The sequence below is a fragment of the Taeniopygia guttata genome, chromosome 8 (assembly GCF_048771995.1).
Source record: "Taeniopygia guttata chromosome 8, bTaeGut7.mat, whole genome shotgun sequence".
NCBI classification, from domain to species: Eukaryota; Metazoa; Chordata; class Aves; order Passeriformes; family Estrildidae; genus Taeniopygia; species Taeniopygia guttata.
In genome coordinates, this window is record NC_133033.1 from 582,872 (window position 1) to 597,064 (window position 14,193).

Here is a 14,193-nt window from a genome sequence, read left to right on the forward strand (position 1 = left end):
CAGGTCGTGGGTGCTGTGCCCACCTTCCCTCCAGCCTGGCACGAGCCACCCCCGGGCCTCGGGCTGGGCTCTCATCCTGCGTGTTCTCCAGATTCTGTTTGGGTTTGTTGTAGGCTGGAGCTGTCATCAACCCCTCAGTTGTATAACCCTTTTCCCAGGCTTTTCTGTTATTTTCTCCTTTGCTGCATTAGGATGCAATTATGTACTTCAGCTAATTGCCAGTTACTTAGTGTCAAAATGCATCGTGTGTCTGAAATGTCCTCGCCTTCTCTGTCAGGATCCTGTGCAGAACGGAACAAATACGAGCTATTAGTCTTGTCAAGAATTTACCTGAAAAGACTTGTTTTTGCCGTGATCCGTCCCATTTTTGGCGGCAGTGCTGTGATTGCAGGCGTTCCTATTGCAGTTTCTATTTACAAATTATTAGTTCTTGAGGCAGTTTTCGTGCAGGACTTATTTACCCAGAATTATAAATTCACATTTGGTTTGGCACGGACTTGGGGCTGATAAATCTGGAAACATTTTTACAGACTAATGTAACTGGACAGCAGCAAGTGCCAGAAAGCATTAGGAAAATGGAAATCTGTTTCACAGCTGAATTTACCCTTTTAGAGACATTGAATGCATTTGAATATTTTATCTCAGATATGTGTGAGGTAGTTGGGAAAAGGTTTAAATTTTAAAAATGGCATAATTAATGGCAGAGCTAATAATGGCACACCTGGCTGAGGTGTGCTTGCTTCTAAAAAAGGAGCTTTTTCTGTTCACGTTGGCAGACTGCCGGGCTTCTCTTTCAGAGCTCTTAAGTCACATCATTTTTGGCACACGAAAATTATTTTTAAAAGAAAATTAGAAAGTTCCAGAGTCAGTCTTCAGGCAAGGGAATACTGGAGGAGGGGGTCTGGAGCAATATGAGCCCTGGCAAGGCAGAGGGGCTTCACCAGGCAGGTTTTGTTGTCTTTTCTGAAGAAAAAAAACAAAGAAAATCTGTTTAATTCTGTGGCTTAATGAAAAATCACTGGAAGTCTCCAGAATCTGGCATTCCACAGCTTTTTGCATCTCAAGTGCCGGTTCAGGAAAAGTTTAACGAGTTTACCTAAAGCCAGAAAGCAAAGGAAAAGCACGGGGGAGTGCCTGAGCCTCACACCTCCCTGCACTCAGCTGTTCAGTGTTTGCTGATCTGGGGGATGTCTGGTGTGAGGAAATGTGAAAAACGCCAATCACTTGGGTTTTAAAATTTTAAAAGTTTAATAATAATAAAATAGTTATAAAAATAACAATACAGTTAGAGTTAGGACAAGTACAAGACAATTAAAAGCAAAGAATTACGGACGTCTGGATGCTCTCGGACACTCAGTCAGGAAAAGCATCCCTTGTGAACAAAGGAATTACCCTTAATACACTTGTTGCATATTCATATATCCTTCATGGTTATGCATACATTCTATTTAAAACAAGAAACTCTGTTGTATGTCAGCTGTTTCCTTCAATCCCCTGGCATCTTTGAGCAAGGCCTGAAGAAATGAGTTTCTTCTGATAAAAAGCCATAAATTCCTCTCCTTAGGAAGATTTAGGTGTTCCTCGAAGCGAGTATCTCATTCCTAAAAAAAACTTCCCCCACATACATAGTCTCTATTTCAACATTATGTTGGAACCTAAAACTATATTTAGCACACTACTTAAGAGAATTAATACAGCATAACTTTCTAACATTGCACATATAATATTCATTGTAATATTTGTGAAAAGCCAATCATAAAATATGCATTTTTCACAGGAAACAATACCAAAATGTGGTTTTGCCTGCAGCTCTGTGTTAGGGCCGCTGTGGAAAGGGATTATTTATTGAAAATGCAGCTGAGAGGAGCCTTCCCTCTCGGGAGGTTCGGGGACTCCTCCGTGGCCAGGGAACTGTGCCAGCCCCACCAAAGCCACAGGCTGCTACCCAGGGAGCCCAGCACGGGCTCTTTGTCACGGCTAGCAGAGGAGGATTTAGTGAAAATAACCCAAAACAGACCCCCCCGAGCTGTCCCTGCTCCCTGCCTCACCCAGTGCCGTGCCAGGTGTGCCAGGCTCTGCCTCCTGCCCCATCCCCTCGGCCTCTCCTCCCCTCCCTGCTGATCTTCCCTTTCCGACTCTTTTCTCTCCTGCCTGTTCTTTAGGTGGGCTTCCAGAGGGGAATGGTGCCAGCAGGGCCTGGAGAGCTGCAGGAACCCCCAGGTCCATCAGGGAATGGCAGGGAGGGATGAGCAGCACAGGGCTTGTGTATTGCAAAGCTTGATAAGAGTTAAAATAAGGATTCTCAGTGTGGCACTCCTGCATTTGAATCTTAGTTACGAATTCTGAGTGTCCTTTAAATGAAAGAAGGGACACAAGCATAGACAAAAGGACAAAACCCCAGGCAATGGTTAAGCACTATAAGACACTGCAGAGGTTGGGAAGTGGCTTCTCTGATTTTCTCCTCCTCTCTGTCCGGTCCCATCCTGTGTCATTGGTGGTTTTTTCTGCAGAGGAAAGTTTGGGCTGTGCTGCTGCTCTCTGAGAACTGGGGGAGGTGCAGGTTTAATTATTTGTCAAGGGCAGCCAGAATCTCAGAAATGTGTTACTTCACGTTTCGTGGGCTGCAATCGAAATAAATAAATGGGGCTGAGAGCTCAAATGAGTGTCTGCACAGTGGGCAGCAGCACTTCAAATGCTTGGGAGCATTAGGAGGCTGGAATATGTTCCAGCAGCATATTGAACAATGGGAATCTCATCTGGAGCCTCGCAGCCAATTCTGTTTGCCTCCCCTCAGCTCTAATTAAGATTGACAAGGTTATCCAGAGCAGGAGAACAAATATTACAGGAATTGGAGATGTGTTGACACACGACTAAAGAACTACATGAAATTAAATTTCTCAACAGGAAATATGAGCACAATTAAGACAAGGCTACATGAGAAAATGTGGAGAATATTTGTGAGTGAATTCTCGGGCTTTGAGCTCTGGGGCTGATTTTGTGCCATTTTCACAGAATCCCAGACTGATTTGGGCTGGAAGGGACCTCAGAGCCCACCCAGTGCCACCCTGCCATGGGCAGGAACAGCCTTGGGCAGTGCCCAGGGCCAGGTTGGACACTGGGGCTGGAGCACCTGGGACAGTGGGAGGTGTCCCTGCCACGGGAATGGGGTGAGCTTTAAGTCCTTTTCAACCCAAAATATCCCATGATTTAACCTGAAATAATTAGAAGTTTGCAGATATTCAATGTAAACATGAATTTTCATGTCTGTTGCTGTGGGCTTTCCAGTGTGGTTCCAGTGCATGGCTCCCACCTGTTAACACACCCAGCATCCCACCACACCTCACACAGAGTTTGTCAATAATCAGCAATCAATGCCCTTTATAAAAGCCTGTTCTGATGGGAAATTGCTACATTTCAAAGGATGTGAGTCTATCTTCCCCTTTCTTCTACAAGTAAAATGAACAGCCAGCGTACTTTGAACATGAATAAGGAGACTGGGTCTGCTTTCTTCAAAGGGAAAACAGAAAGAGGAAATGGAATTCCCACTGGTTGTTGCTATTAAAAAGCTGTTTATAGGTGAAGTGCTCAGAGCAGCCCCTCGGTGCGCAGGGTTGTGCAAATGTGAAGGGACTCCAGAGGCACCGAGGGCTTTCCCAGGATATAAAACCAGTTACACACAGGCAGAGGGAGTTTGGGGTACTCAGAGAGCGATTGTTGGGTGCTCAGTGATCCTTTAGGTGCTCAGGGTTTAATACTCAATGTTTAGGTGCTCAATGTTTGTTTAAATGCTCAATGATTGTTTAGATGTTTAAGGATTTTTTATGTGCTCTCAATGTTTAGATGCTCAATATTAGTTTAAGTGCTCAAGGATTGTTTAGGTGCTCAAGGATTTTTTAGGTGCTAAATGTTTATATGCTCAATGTTTAGGTGCTCATTGTTTATTCAATGTTTAGGTGCTCAATGTTTGTTTAATGCTCAATGTTTGTTTAGGTGCTCAAGGATTTTTTAGGTGCTCAGTGTTTGTTTAGGTGCTCAATGTTTGTTTAAGTGCTCAATAACTGTTTAGGTGCTCAAGGATTTTTTAGGTGCTAAATGTTTATGTGCTCAATGTTTAGATGCTCAATTTTAGGTGCTCAGTGTTTGTTTAGGTGCTCAATGTTTGTTTAAGTGCTCAGTGATTGTCTAGGTGCTCAAGGATTTTTTAGGTGCTAAATGTTTATGTGCTCAACGTTTAGATGCTCAATTTTAGGTGCTTAATGTTTGTTTAATGCTCAATATTTATTTAGGTGCTCAAGGATTTTTTTATGTGCTCAATGTTTAGGTGCTCAATGTTTGTTTGTGTGCTCAATGTTTGTTTAAGTGCTCAAGGATTTTTTAAGTGCTCAATGTTTGTTTAATGCTCAATATTTAAGTTCTCAATGTTTGTTTAATGCTCAATATTTAAGTGCTCAATGTTTATTTAGGTGTTCTGTGTTTAAGTATTGAATGTTTAGGTGCTCATTGATTGTTTAAGTGTTCAATGTTTAAGTAAGTGCTCAGTGCTTGTATAGGTGGTCAGTGTTTAGGTGCTCACTGGGTGTTAAACACGGTTTTAGTGTTCAGTGTTTAAGTGCCCAGTGCTTGTTTAGGTGTTCTGTGTTTAAGTGCTGAATGTTTGGGTGCTGCTGTTTAAGTGCTCAATGATTTTTTAGGTGCTCAGTGTTTGTTTAGGTGCTCAGTGTTGGGTGTTCAATCATTGTTTGAGTGCTCCATGTTTGCTTAGGTGCTCAAGGATTTTTTAAGTGCCCAATGTTTATTTAGGCGGTTCTCAGTGTTTGTTTGGGTGGTCAGTGTTTAAGTGCCCAAGGTTAGTTTGGGTGTTCAATGATTGTTTAAGTGCTCAATAATTGTTTAACTGCTCAAAGTTTAAGTGCTCACTGTTTTTTAGGCGCTCAGTGTTTGTTTGGGTGTTTAAGGATTGCTTAAGTGACTGTTTAAGTGGTCAGCATTTGTTTGGGTGTTTAAGGATTATTTAAGTGACTGTTTAGGTGGTCAGCATTTGTTTGGGTGTTTAAGGATTATTTAAGTGACTGTTTAAGTGGTCAGCATTTGTTTGGGTGGTCTGGACTGTTCCTTTAGAAAGGCAGTTGGTGAAGGTTTCTTTGGGTAGTTGAGGAATGTTTGTTTGGGAAGTCCAGGAATGTTTGTTTGGGTTGTGCAATCCGTGTTTTTTGGGTAGGCCAGGGATGTTTGTTTGGGTAGTCCAGGGATGTCTGTTTGTCTTGTCCAGTAGGTGTTTGTTTGTTTGTGTGGGTTGTGGGTGGAATGTTGCTTGGGCAGGTCGTTCCTCCTCCTCCTCTGCGCCATCCCTGAGCCCTGTGCTGGGAATTGTCGTTTGTCTCGGGCAGCAGTGGGGCTGTTTCGTGTCAGAGGAAGCTCAAACTCCCCGCTTGGATCCCTTCTCCTCAACAGGCTGGGCTGGCTGACTCTGGAGGCTGCTCAGAGCATGGGCTGAGGTTTCTGCTTTGAGGGGTTCAGGGCAGTGCTGGGACACAGAGGCACCCAGCCCCGAGCCCTGAGCTCGGGGAGCTGCTCCCCTCCTTCAGGCACGACTCTGCAGCTCTGAGCTGGACCCCTGCCCTGCCCCAGCGTTCCCCAGGTGGGCTCTCCTCCCCAGGGACAGCTCCTGTCCTTGCTGCACCAGTGTGAGGAGCAGCCATGGCAGGGGATGGCAGTGCCATCCTGGGACCCTTCCCCATCCATCTCTGGGACCCCTCCCCAGTGCTGCCCTGCTGGCTGGTCCGGGGTGTCTCCCCCACTCCTTCCTGCCAGGATCTGGCCCCTGGGCTGTTCAATAGTGCTGTTAATAATGCATTAGTCTGGAGCAAGCAGCTGGGAGATTCATCCAAAAATCTGACTGTTGCTGGCAAACACAGCCCGAGCCATCTGTGCCAAGGCCTGTATTTACATCATCCCACCACAACCAGTTCCTGCTCTTGTAAATCAAGAGATCATTGTGATCCTCCTGAAAGATTCATTGTGGTGAGAGACTGCAGCACAATTAAATTTGCTTTCTTTTATTATTTATCACTAATATTCCAACCGGTGGTATATCAACAAAGTAAATGTTCCAGGAGATAAGCCCAGATGGAATCATGGATCAGCCCTGGTAGAAGGGAGACAAATGGAGTCATTCAGTCATGAGTTTGGGCAGGAATTCTATTTCATGAGAGAGCCTTTGGTATTCTGAAGCTTTGTTTTCATTCCGCTGGGGACTGGGGATTGCTCCTGAAGTGTTCTGGCAAAAATGGAACTGCAGGGACGGCGTGTGTGCCACAGGTCGTTATCTAGTGACCTGCAGGGGGGACACTGCTGGGGATGTGCTGTGCCTGCCAGGAGCAGAGACCTGCCATGGGTTATCCTGTGGGTTATCCTGCCTCGGGAGCAGAGACCTGCCGTGGGTTATCCTGTGGGTTATCCTGTGCGTTATCCTGTGGGTTATCCTGTGCATTATCCTGCCTCGGGAGCAGAGACCTGCCATGGGTTATCCTGTGGGTTATCCTGTGGGTTATCCTGCCCCGGGAGCAGAGACCTGCCGTGCGTTATCCTGTGGGTTATCTTGTGGGTTATCCTGCCTCGGGAGCAGAGACCTGCCGTGGGTTATCCTGTGGGTTATCATGTGGGTTATCCTGCCTCGGGAGCAGAGACCTGCCGTGGGTTATCCTGTGGGTTATCCTGTGGGCCCTGTGCCTGGAAGTGTTTAGGTGGGATTTGGGCTCCTCTGGGCTGTTTTCAGCCAGCTTTGGATCTTTCTGCACCAGGAGCTGCTTGGTCAGACGTGTGGTACCTCTGGGGCTGGTTATTTATTTATAAACCTGCTGTCTCTGCTATAAAAAGCTTTGCAATAGCCCAATAATAAATGCATTCATCACCACATCTGCTGTAATCACTGCAGCTCCTGAGCTGCTATTTGGCTCTCATTAGTTGCAACTCCCATTCACCTATAATTTTGGAGAACACACAATTATGTGTTATCACTCCTTCAAGTGATTACTACACTGGATGTTTTTAAGATAATGGCATGGAACACGCCGTGATGAATTACACCTCTCCAGGTAGTTTTGTTTCTGTCATTAACTCTATTATTTTATTTAAACCAGCCCAGAGGAGCTGTGGGGCAGGGTTGGCATCCCCTGCTTGGGGAAGGGTCCCAGGTCAAGGCTGATCTGGCAAAGGACGTGGCCCAGCACACAATTATCTCCCTCCTGTCTGTCCTCCCCACTCACCCTGCAGCTATTATGATGAGGAGACTGGAAACCCAACCTGTGGGCACCTGGAAAGGTCCTTTTTTCATTAAGCTTTGATTGCAATAAAAGCCTTTTAGGGAGAACATGGGGAAGAACAGGAATATTGAGAAATCCCTGGAGCCTGGGATGAGCCTGTGTGCTCATTTGGTGTCCAATAATGACACTGGACCAATGTACGTGTCCCAAAACTGAAATGAAGGCACCTGCTGACTGCTGTAATCCAGCTGGATATTTCGGGATGCTGAGACCTCTCAGCACCACGCTGGGATATTGGAAGTTTGGGAAGTAACAGGAAATGTTTTGTAGTTCTCCAGACCTTTGCCTTGTTTGGTCTCAGAGCTCATGGTGCTTTTTATTCCTTTAATTTGTGTTTCAGTGTTTTCTGGTAAAATAAGAGTCAGAAAAAACCTCTGACTCTGGCAATCCTTTAAAATAAACACAATAATCTCCCAAATTTTCCAAGACTCCTTTCCCTGAGGAGTAGTGCAAAACCAATAGGCAAAGCCATGTCTTGAATTGTTTCCTTACTTTTCTGCATTGGTAATGTCTTCTTTGTCATTTCTGGAAGTCAGTGTTTGTCTATCATAAATCTCCAGGAATTAATAAATATCAAATGCAGCAGCCAGACCCTTTTTAATATTTTAATATTTTAAATATTTCAAATAATGTGATGAATTGGGAGTTGCTCTCTGAAGCTGAAACCAAGGCTCTCACACCAACACTGGTGTGGGATATTATTTCTGAGCCTTCAAAGAGAAAATAATATGGGCTCCCATGAAGGAAATGATGACTGACTAAAAATTCTGAGCTTTACACTGCAGTGTTTTGTCCATTTTAGTATGAAAATACATCTGTGAAAGGGTTGGGGGGGGAATATTTTTGTATAATTAAAACCAAATTAATTTATTGCAGTCGTGGCAGCAGCAGTTTCTCTGTCCTTGCCATGGGGAAAAATCCATTTCCTGGTGGCAGGAGGGAAACAGCCACTGAGGGCATGGCTGGGGGTCATGTGCCAGGAAAGCCCTGGGAAATGGAAACCCCTGAGGAAATGGGAACCCCTGAGGAAATGGAAACCCCTGAGGAAATGGAACCCCTGGGGAAATGGGAACCCCTGGGGAAATGGAAACCCCTGGGGAAATGGGAACCCCTGGGGAAATGGAAACCCCTGGGGAAATGGAAACCCCTGGGGAAATGGGAACCCCTGGGAAAATGGAAACCCCTGGGAAATGGAAAGCCCTGGGGAAATGGAAAGCCCTGGGGAAATGGAAAGCCCTGGGAAATGGAGACCCCTGGGGAAATGGAGACCCCTGGGGAAATGGAAACCCCTGGGGAAATGGAGACCCCTGGGGAATGGAAAGCCCTGGGAAATGCCCTTTCTCCTGGCTTGGATGGGCTGGCAGGTGCTGAGGGTGGAACTCACAGAGATTAAAGGTCACATGGCATCAGGGAAAATTGCATTTCAAATCCTGCAGAGGAACAAACGCTTTTGCTCTTAATTACTGATATTGGGCTGGTTTTCTGCCTGCAGAGTTCCAGATGTAGGGGTTAATCCCTGGTTATCTGCAGACAGATCTCTGGAGCACCCCAAGGCAGATGGGATTAGGAACCCAGCAGCACAAGGTCCCTGCTGCTGTCCTGGTGTCCCACCCACGGGAATCTGAACCAGTTATGGGCTCAGAGCTACAGCAAATTCATTCTGAGCACAAAAGCAAAAGGATCAATAACCCAAATGGCTTTAAACTGAAGGGAGGCAGGGTTAGACTGGAGATCAGGGACAGATCCCTCCCTGGCACAGGTGCCCAGAGCAGCTGGGGCTGCCCCTGGGTCCCTGGCAGTGCCCCAGGCCAGGCTGGACACTGGGGCAGGGGTGGCACTGGGTGGGATTTATTTAATGTCCCTCCCAGCCCAAACCATTGCAGAATTCTGAGACTTTTCTCCTCTCAAGCGCTGCCCAGGCACCTTCCAGCTGCAGCCCAGGGAGAGCCCAGGATGTCCCCCACTCCTGGGGCTTCAGGAGCAGGGCAAGGCTGGGGAGCAGTCCAGGACATTCCAGACAATTCCAGACAACTCCAGGCAATTCCAGGCCATTCCAGACAATTCCAGGCAACTCCAGGCAAATTCAGGCAAATTCAGGCAATTCCAGGCCATTCCAGACAATTCCAGACCATTCCAGGCAATTCCAAGCCACTCCAGACAATTCCAGGCCATTCCAGGCAACTCCAGGCAATTCCAGGCAATTCCAGGCCATTCCAGGCAATTCCAGGCAATTCCGGCAATTCCAGACAATTCCAGGCCATTCCAGACCATTACAGGCAATTCCAGGCCACTCCAGGCAATTCCAGACAATTCCAGACAATTCCAGGCAACTCCAGGCAAATTCAGGCAAATTCAGGCAATTCCAGGCCATTCCAGACAATTCCAGACCATTCCAGGCAATTCCAAGCCACTCCAGACAATTCCAGGCCATTCCAGACAATTCCAGGCCATTCCAGACAATTTCAGACCATTCCAGGCCATTCCAGACAACTCCAGGCCATTCCAGACGATTCCAGGCGTTTCCAGGCAATTCCAGGCCATTCCAGGCAATTCCAGACCATTCCAGACCATTCCAGGCCATTCCTGTCCTTCAGGGCAGCCAGGTGGGATCCCAGCCCGTGGAGGCTCCTGGAGCAGGGCCCCTGTGCAGTTTTAATTAAGCAAGTGGAAGAACTGTTTTTTACAAAGATTAATGGATCTCTGTTTTAATTATGGTGGAATAATAGACTAGAGAGCTGGGAAAGTGGGAGGCATTAAAAAAGAGGATTAAAAACTTGAGGGAAGCTGGGTGAGACTATATTTTTCCGTACTTACAAATTACAGAAGATCATTCCCATTAATAATGATTGGAAAAATAATAAAGTGCCCTCAGCCATGTATGACAGTTAACATTAAAATCTATTTTTTATGCTTGTTGTGTGGGGAATTTCTGATTACAATCATCAGTTAAAAAAGAAACTGCGCTTTTTTTCCAATCTTCCAAATTTAAATATAGAATTCTTTGCTGAGTTCAGCTATGGTTTCATCAATACTTTTCCAAGTCATGGCAAGGTAAAAAGAGCAAAAGTCACTTTTATTTAATGACTGTTATGCTTGCTTTAGTTGTGCTGCAGTGTTATTATTAACTGCTAAAAATAATTGGTTCTATGCATAGATTTAAAAAATTACATTTCAGGAAATGCTGCTGGCATGTGCAGGGAGTTTGATATAAACAGAATTTAGGGAAAGAGAGGAAGGAGGAAAAGAGGAAGGGAAAAGTGAGGGAAGGTCTCTGATATTTGCAGTTTTTCCTGTTGGTCGTCCTTCAGTGAATGATTTCCCAGAGGTTGCTGTAGGAAGGGTTTTATTGTTATTATTTTGTCAAACTCATGGTGCTCTGCTGGAATCCCTGCCCTGGGCACACAGTGGCACACAAACCCTGCGTGGAGAGGCTGCTCCTCCTCAGGAAAGTGTAAAGGTTCGGGGGGGAAGGCCAAACCTTCCTCTAAACAGTAAAAAACCTGGATTTTCCTTATTTCTGTTCCCTGCAAAAACCCAGCACAGCCTCTGATGTGGGAGGAGGTGAGCGAGCTCTGAGGGCCTGCAGAGAGCTGCTGGCACCAACTGGGGCTGGGAGGGCATTTGCAAAGAGAAGGGGATTAAATTGTTAGATTAGAAAACATTTCTGAGATGAATCATTGGATTGCTGCTTCCGTGGGGTAAATGTGCATTTATCCATCCCATCCCACGTGGCTGGTGGGAAGGCACAGGATGCTGGCGGCTGCTCCAGGAGCTCGTCTGGAGGTGCCCCAGGATGGGGGGCTTGGGAAGGACCTCCAAGCCCAGCCCATCCCACCCTGTGATCCTGGAGGTCTTTTCCAGCCTCAGTGATTCTGTGAATTCTTTTCTGATTTGGTTTTTTTTTGGGTTTTTTTTTCGTATTTTTTTCCTGGCGAGCAGGGAGTTGGTGGAGCTGGGTTTTTGGGTTTTTGTGCTGGGAGAGGAGGAGGAGGCTGCTTGTCTTTGGACGTGTGATCATGAATAAACAGTGGGAGAGTGGAATTAATGAAGTGGTAAATGCTCACTGAGCTACAGGCTAGGTGCAAAAATGCTGATTTGTAATTCCTGGAGTCCCACAGTGGTCTGGGCTGGGAGGGACCCTAAATCCCATCTCAGACCAGCCCAGCAGGGCAGGGACAGCTCCCTCAGGCCAGGCTGTTCAGCTGGGCTGGGATGGGCTGGACCCAGCCGTTCCAGGATTCGGTGGGAAAGGAACATGCGCTGGAAAAACCTCCGTGAATTGGAGCTTTCTCTGCCTCTCCCACCCCGCTGTTCACTAGAATCAAGTTCAAAGCACTGACAGGACTTTGAAAGAGGCTCCTTGCGTTCCCTGGACGGGACCAGGCCCTGCAGAACTCCTCCTGCAGGGATCCCAGCCTCAAAGTGCCACTTCCCAGTGGCATCCCAATTCTCTGCTCTATAAATGGGGATTTTTTATCCCAAGTCGCAGCTCCCCTCAGAGCCCTTTCAGATTTAATGCTGAGATCATTAATTAAATGAATGGTTATTCTCATGCTTTGTTTCTGAACCAGTTCAGCCTGATGTTTCCAGTTCCTTATTCCTGAATGGAATGTCATTTTCCACTTAAACAATACTGCCAGATGCTTAAGCCACCAAATCACCATTTTCCCCCTCTACTTTCTATGGCTGTGCTATTTTAATGTTTCATCAAAGGGATGAGCTCTATTGCGTTCCCTTCTTCTCTTGGATTTCCTTCATGTAAAAAGCTCTTTATGAAATAAAAATGTCCCATTAGTCCGATGCCCTTTGTATTATCCTCCTTCTTACCTTCCTTCAGCTTTTAAAATGGTTTCAAAGCCTTAAATTCCAAGGTGGGCATGGGGGTGAGTCTAAAATTTGCCTAATTCATTCGCCATGTTTCCTGAAGAGTCGTTAACTGATGGAGAGAAATGCAGATTTCCCGGTGCCACAGCATCCCTGCCCGATGGCTCCTGGCTTTGCAGCCTCCTGAGCCCGTGCAGCTTCTCCTGGGCCCGTTGTTCCAGCGGTGCTGCCCGTGGGAAATGGAGCACGGTGGTGTTTGAGCCAGGCTTAGACATCCTCCTCCCCCCCAGGCAGGCTCAGGCTCCTCCGTCAGCTCCTGGGATGGGATGGGATGGGGTGGGATGGGGTGGGGTGGGATGGCATGGCATGGCATGGGCTGTCCCAAACCACGGTGGGGGTTCTGGGGTTCTATGAACCCCCTAAAAAGAAGCTGTTTTGGGCTCTCTGGTGCCCAGGTAGCTTTTCCTGGAAAAGTCTCTTGGCTCCTGAGCTCAGCAGCAGAAGGGGCTGTGCCCCAGGAGCAGGGCAGGAATTTTCCCTGGAGCACACGTTGCTGCTGAGGCTGCAGAAGAAAGGGCTGGGCCAGCCCAGGCAGGAATATAAATAATACCTGAGGCTTTCCTCCCAGCGCTCCAGCAGCCTCTCCCGGCGGAGAACGGGGCAGGAAGAAGTGAGCAGACAGAGCAGCCTGTGGTGGCTGTGCTGTAAGCTGGCTTTGGGGTTTGGGCTGGCTCTGAGTCTGAATCATTCAATCTGAGTGATTCCTGTGAGTTCAGCCCTGATAAATCCCAGCTCTGCTCAGCCTAAAGGCAGCAGTGAGGGGCATTGAGCGGCTCCTGCAGCTCCGTGCTCAGGGTTTCCCTTTTCCCCAGGTGCTACCTGGAAGATGGAGCCTCCAAAGGGGCCTGGCTGAACCGCTCCAGCATCATCTTCGCGGGCAGCGACAAGTGGTCGGTGGATCCGCGTGTGTCCATCGCCACGGCCAACCGCAGGGAGTACAGCCTGCAGATCCAGGACGTGGACGTGACGGACGACGGCCCCTACACCTGCTCCGTGCAGACCCAGCACACGCCCAGGACCATGCAGGTGCACCTGACCGTGCAAGGTAGGGCTGCGAGAGCGCTGGGACGGGGAACTGCAGCCCTTCAGAGCCCCTTCCTTCCTGGAGTCCGTCCTGGAGTCCTTCCTGGACTCCTTCCTTCCTTCCTTCCTTCTTTCCTGCCTTCCTTCCTGGAGTCCTTCCTTCCTGGAGCTCTCTCTTTTCTCTCTCTTCTCTCTCTTCTCTCTCTTCTTTCTCTCTCTCTCTCTTTCCTTCCTTCCTGGAGTTCTTTCTTTTCTTTCTCTCTCTCTTTCTTTCCTTCCTTTCTGGAGTCCTTCTTTCCTTCCTTCCTGGAGTTCTCTTTCTTTCTCTTCTTTCTTTCTCTTCTTTCTTTCTCTTCTTTTTTCTCTTCTTTCTCTCACTCTTTCTCTCTGTCTTTCCTTCCTTCCTGGAGTTCTTTCTCTCTCTCTCTTTCTCTCTTTCTCTCTCTCTTTCTCTCTCTCTCTCTCTCTCTCTCTCTCTCTTTCTTTCTCTCTCTCTCTTTCTCTCTCTCTTTCTTTCCTTCCTTCCTGGAGTTCTCTTTCTTTCTCTTCTTTCTTTCTCTTCTTTCTTTCTCTTCTTTCTCTCTCTCACTCTTTCTTTCTGTCTTTCCTTCCTTCCTGGAGTTCTCTCTCTTTCTCTCTCTCTTTCTCTCTCTCTCTCTCTCTCTCTCTCTCTTTCTCTCTCTCTTTCTCTCTCTCTCTCTTTCTCTCTCTCTCTCTTTCTCTCTCTCTCTCTTTCTCTCTCTCTCTTTCTCTTTTTCTCTCTTTTTCTTTCCTTCCTTCCTGGAGTCCTCCCTCCTGAGCTCTGGTGTCAGTTTTCACACGGATTTAATATTTATTGCATTGTTCTGGAGTGAACAATTCTTGGTTTTGATTGTCTTCCTAATAATTAATGCCCTCATGCAAGGGCTAAAAAAACAAGTTGGAAATTAATTGCGTGTATAAAATACATCAACAGGAGCTTAAA

The 14,193-nt window shown here is 46.9% G+C and overlaps 1 protein-coding gene across 2 annotated transcripts in view; it reads left to right on the plus strand.

Annotated features, from left to right (window-relative positions):
* NEGR1 (neuronal growth regulator 1) overlaps positions 1–14,193 on the plus strand; it is a 161,572-nt gene that overhangs the window by 53,017 nt on the left and 94,362 nt on the right. For both annotated transcript variants that reach the window (XM_030279486.4, XM_030279487.4), the window contains exon 2: positions 13,019–13,251. In XM_030279486.4, the coding sequence (XP_030135346.2) occupies positions 13,019–13,251 (233 nt within the window). The remainder of the gene's footprint in view (positions 1–13,018; positions 13,252–14,193) is intronic.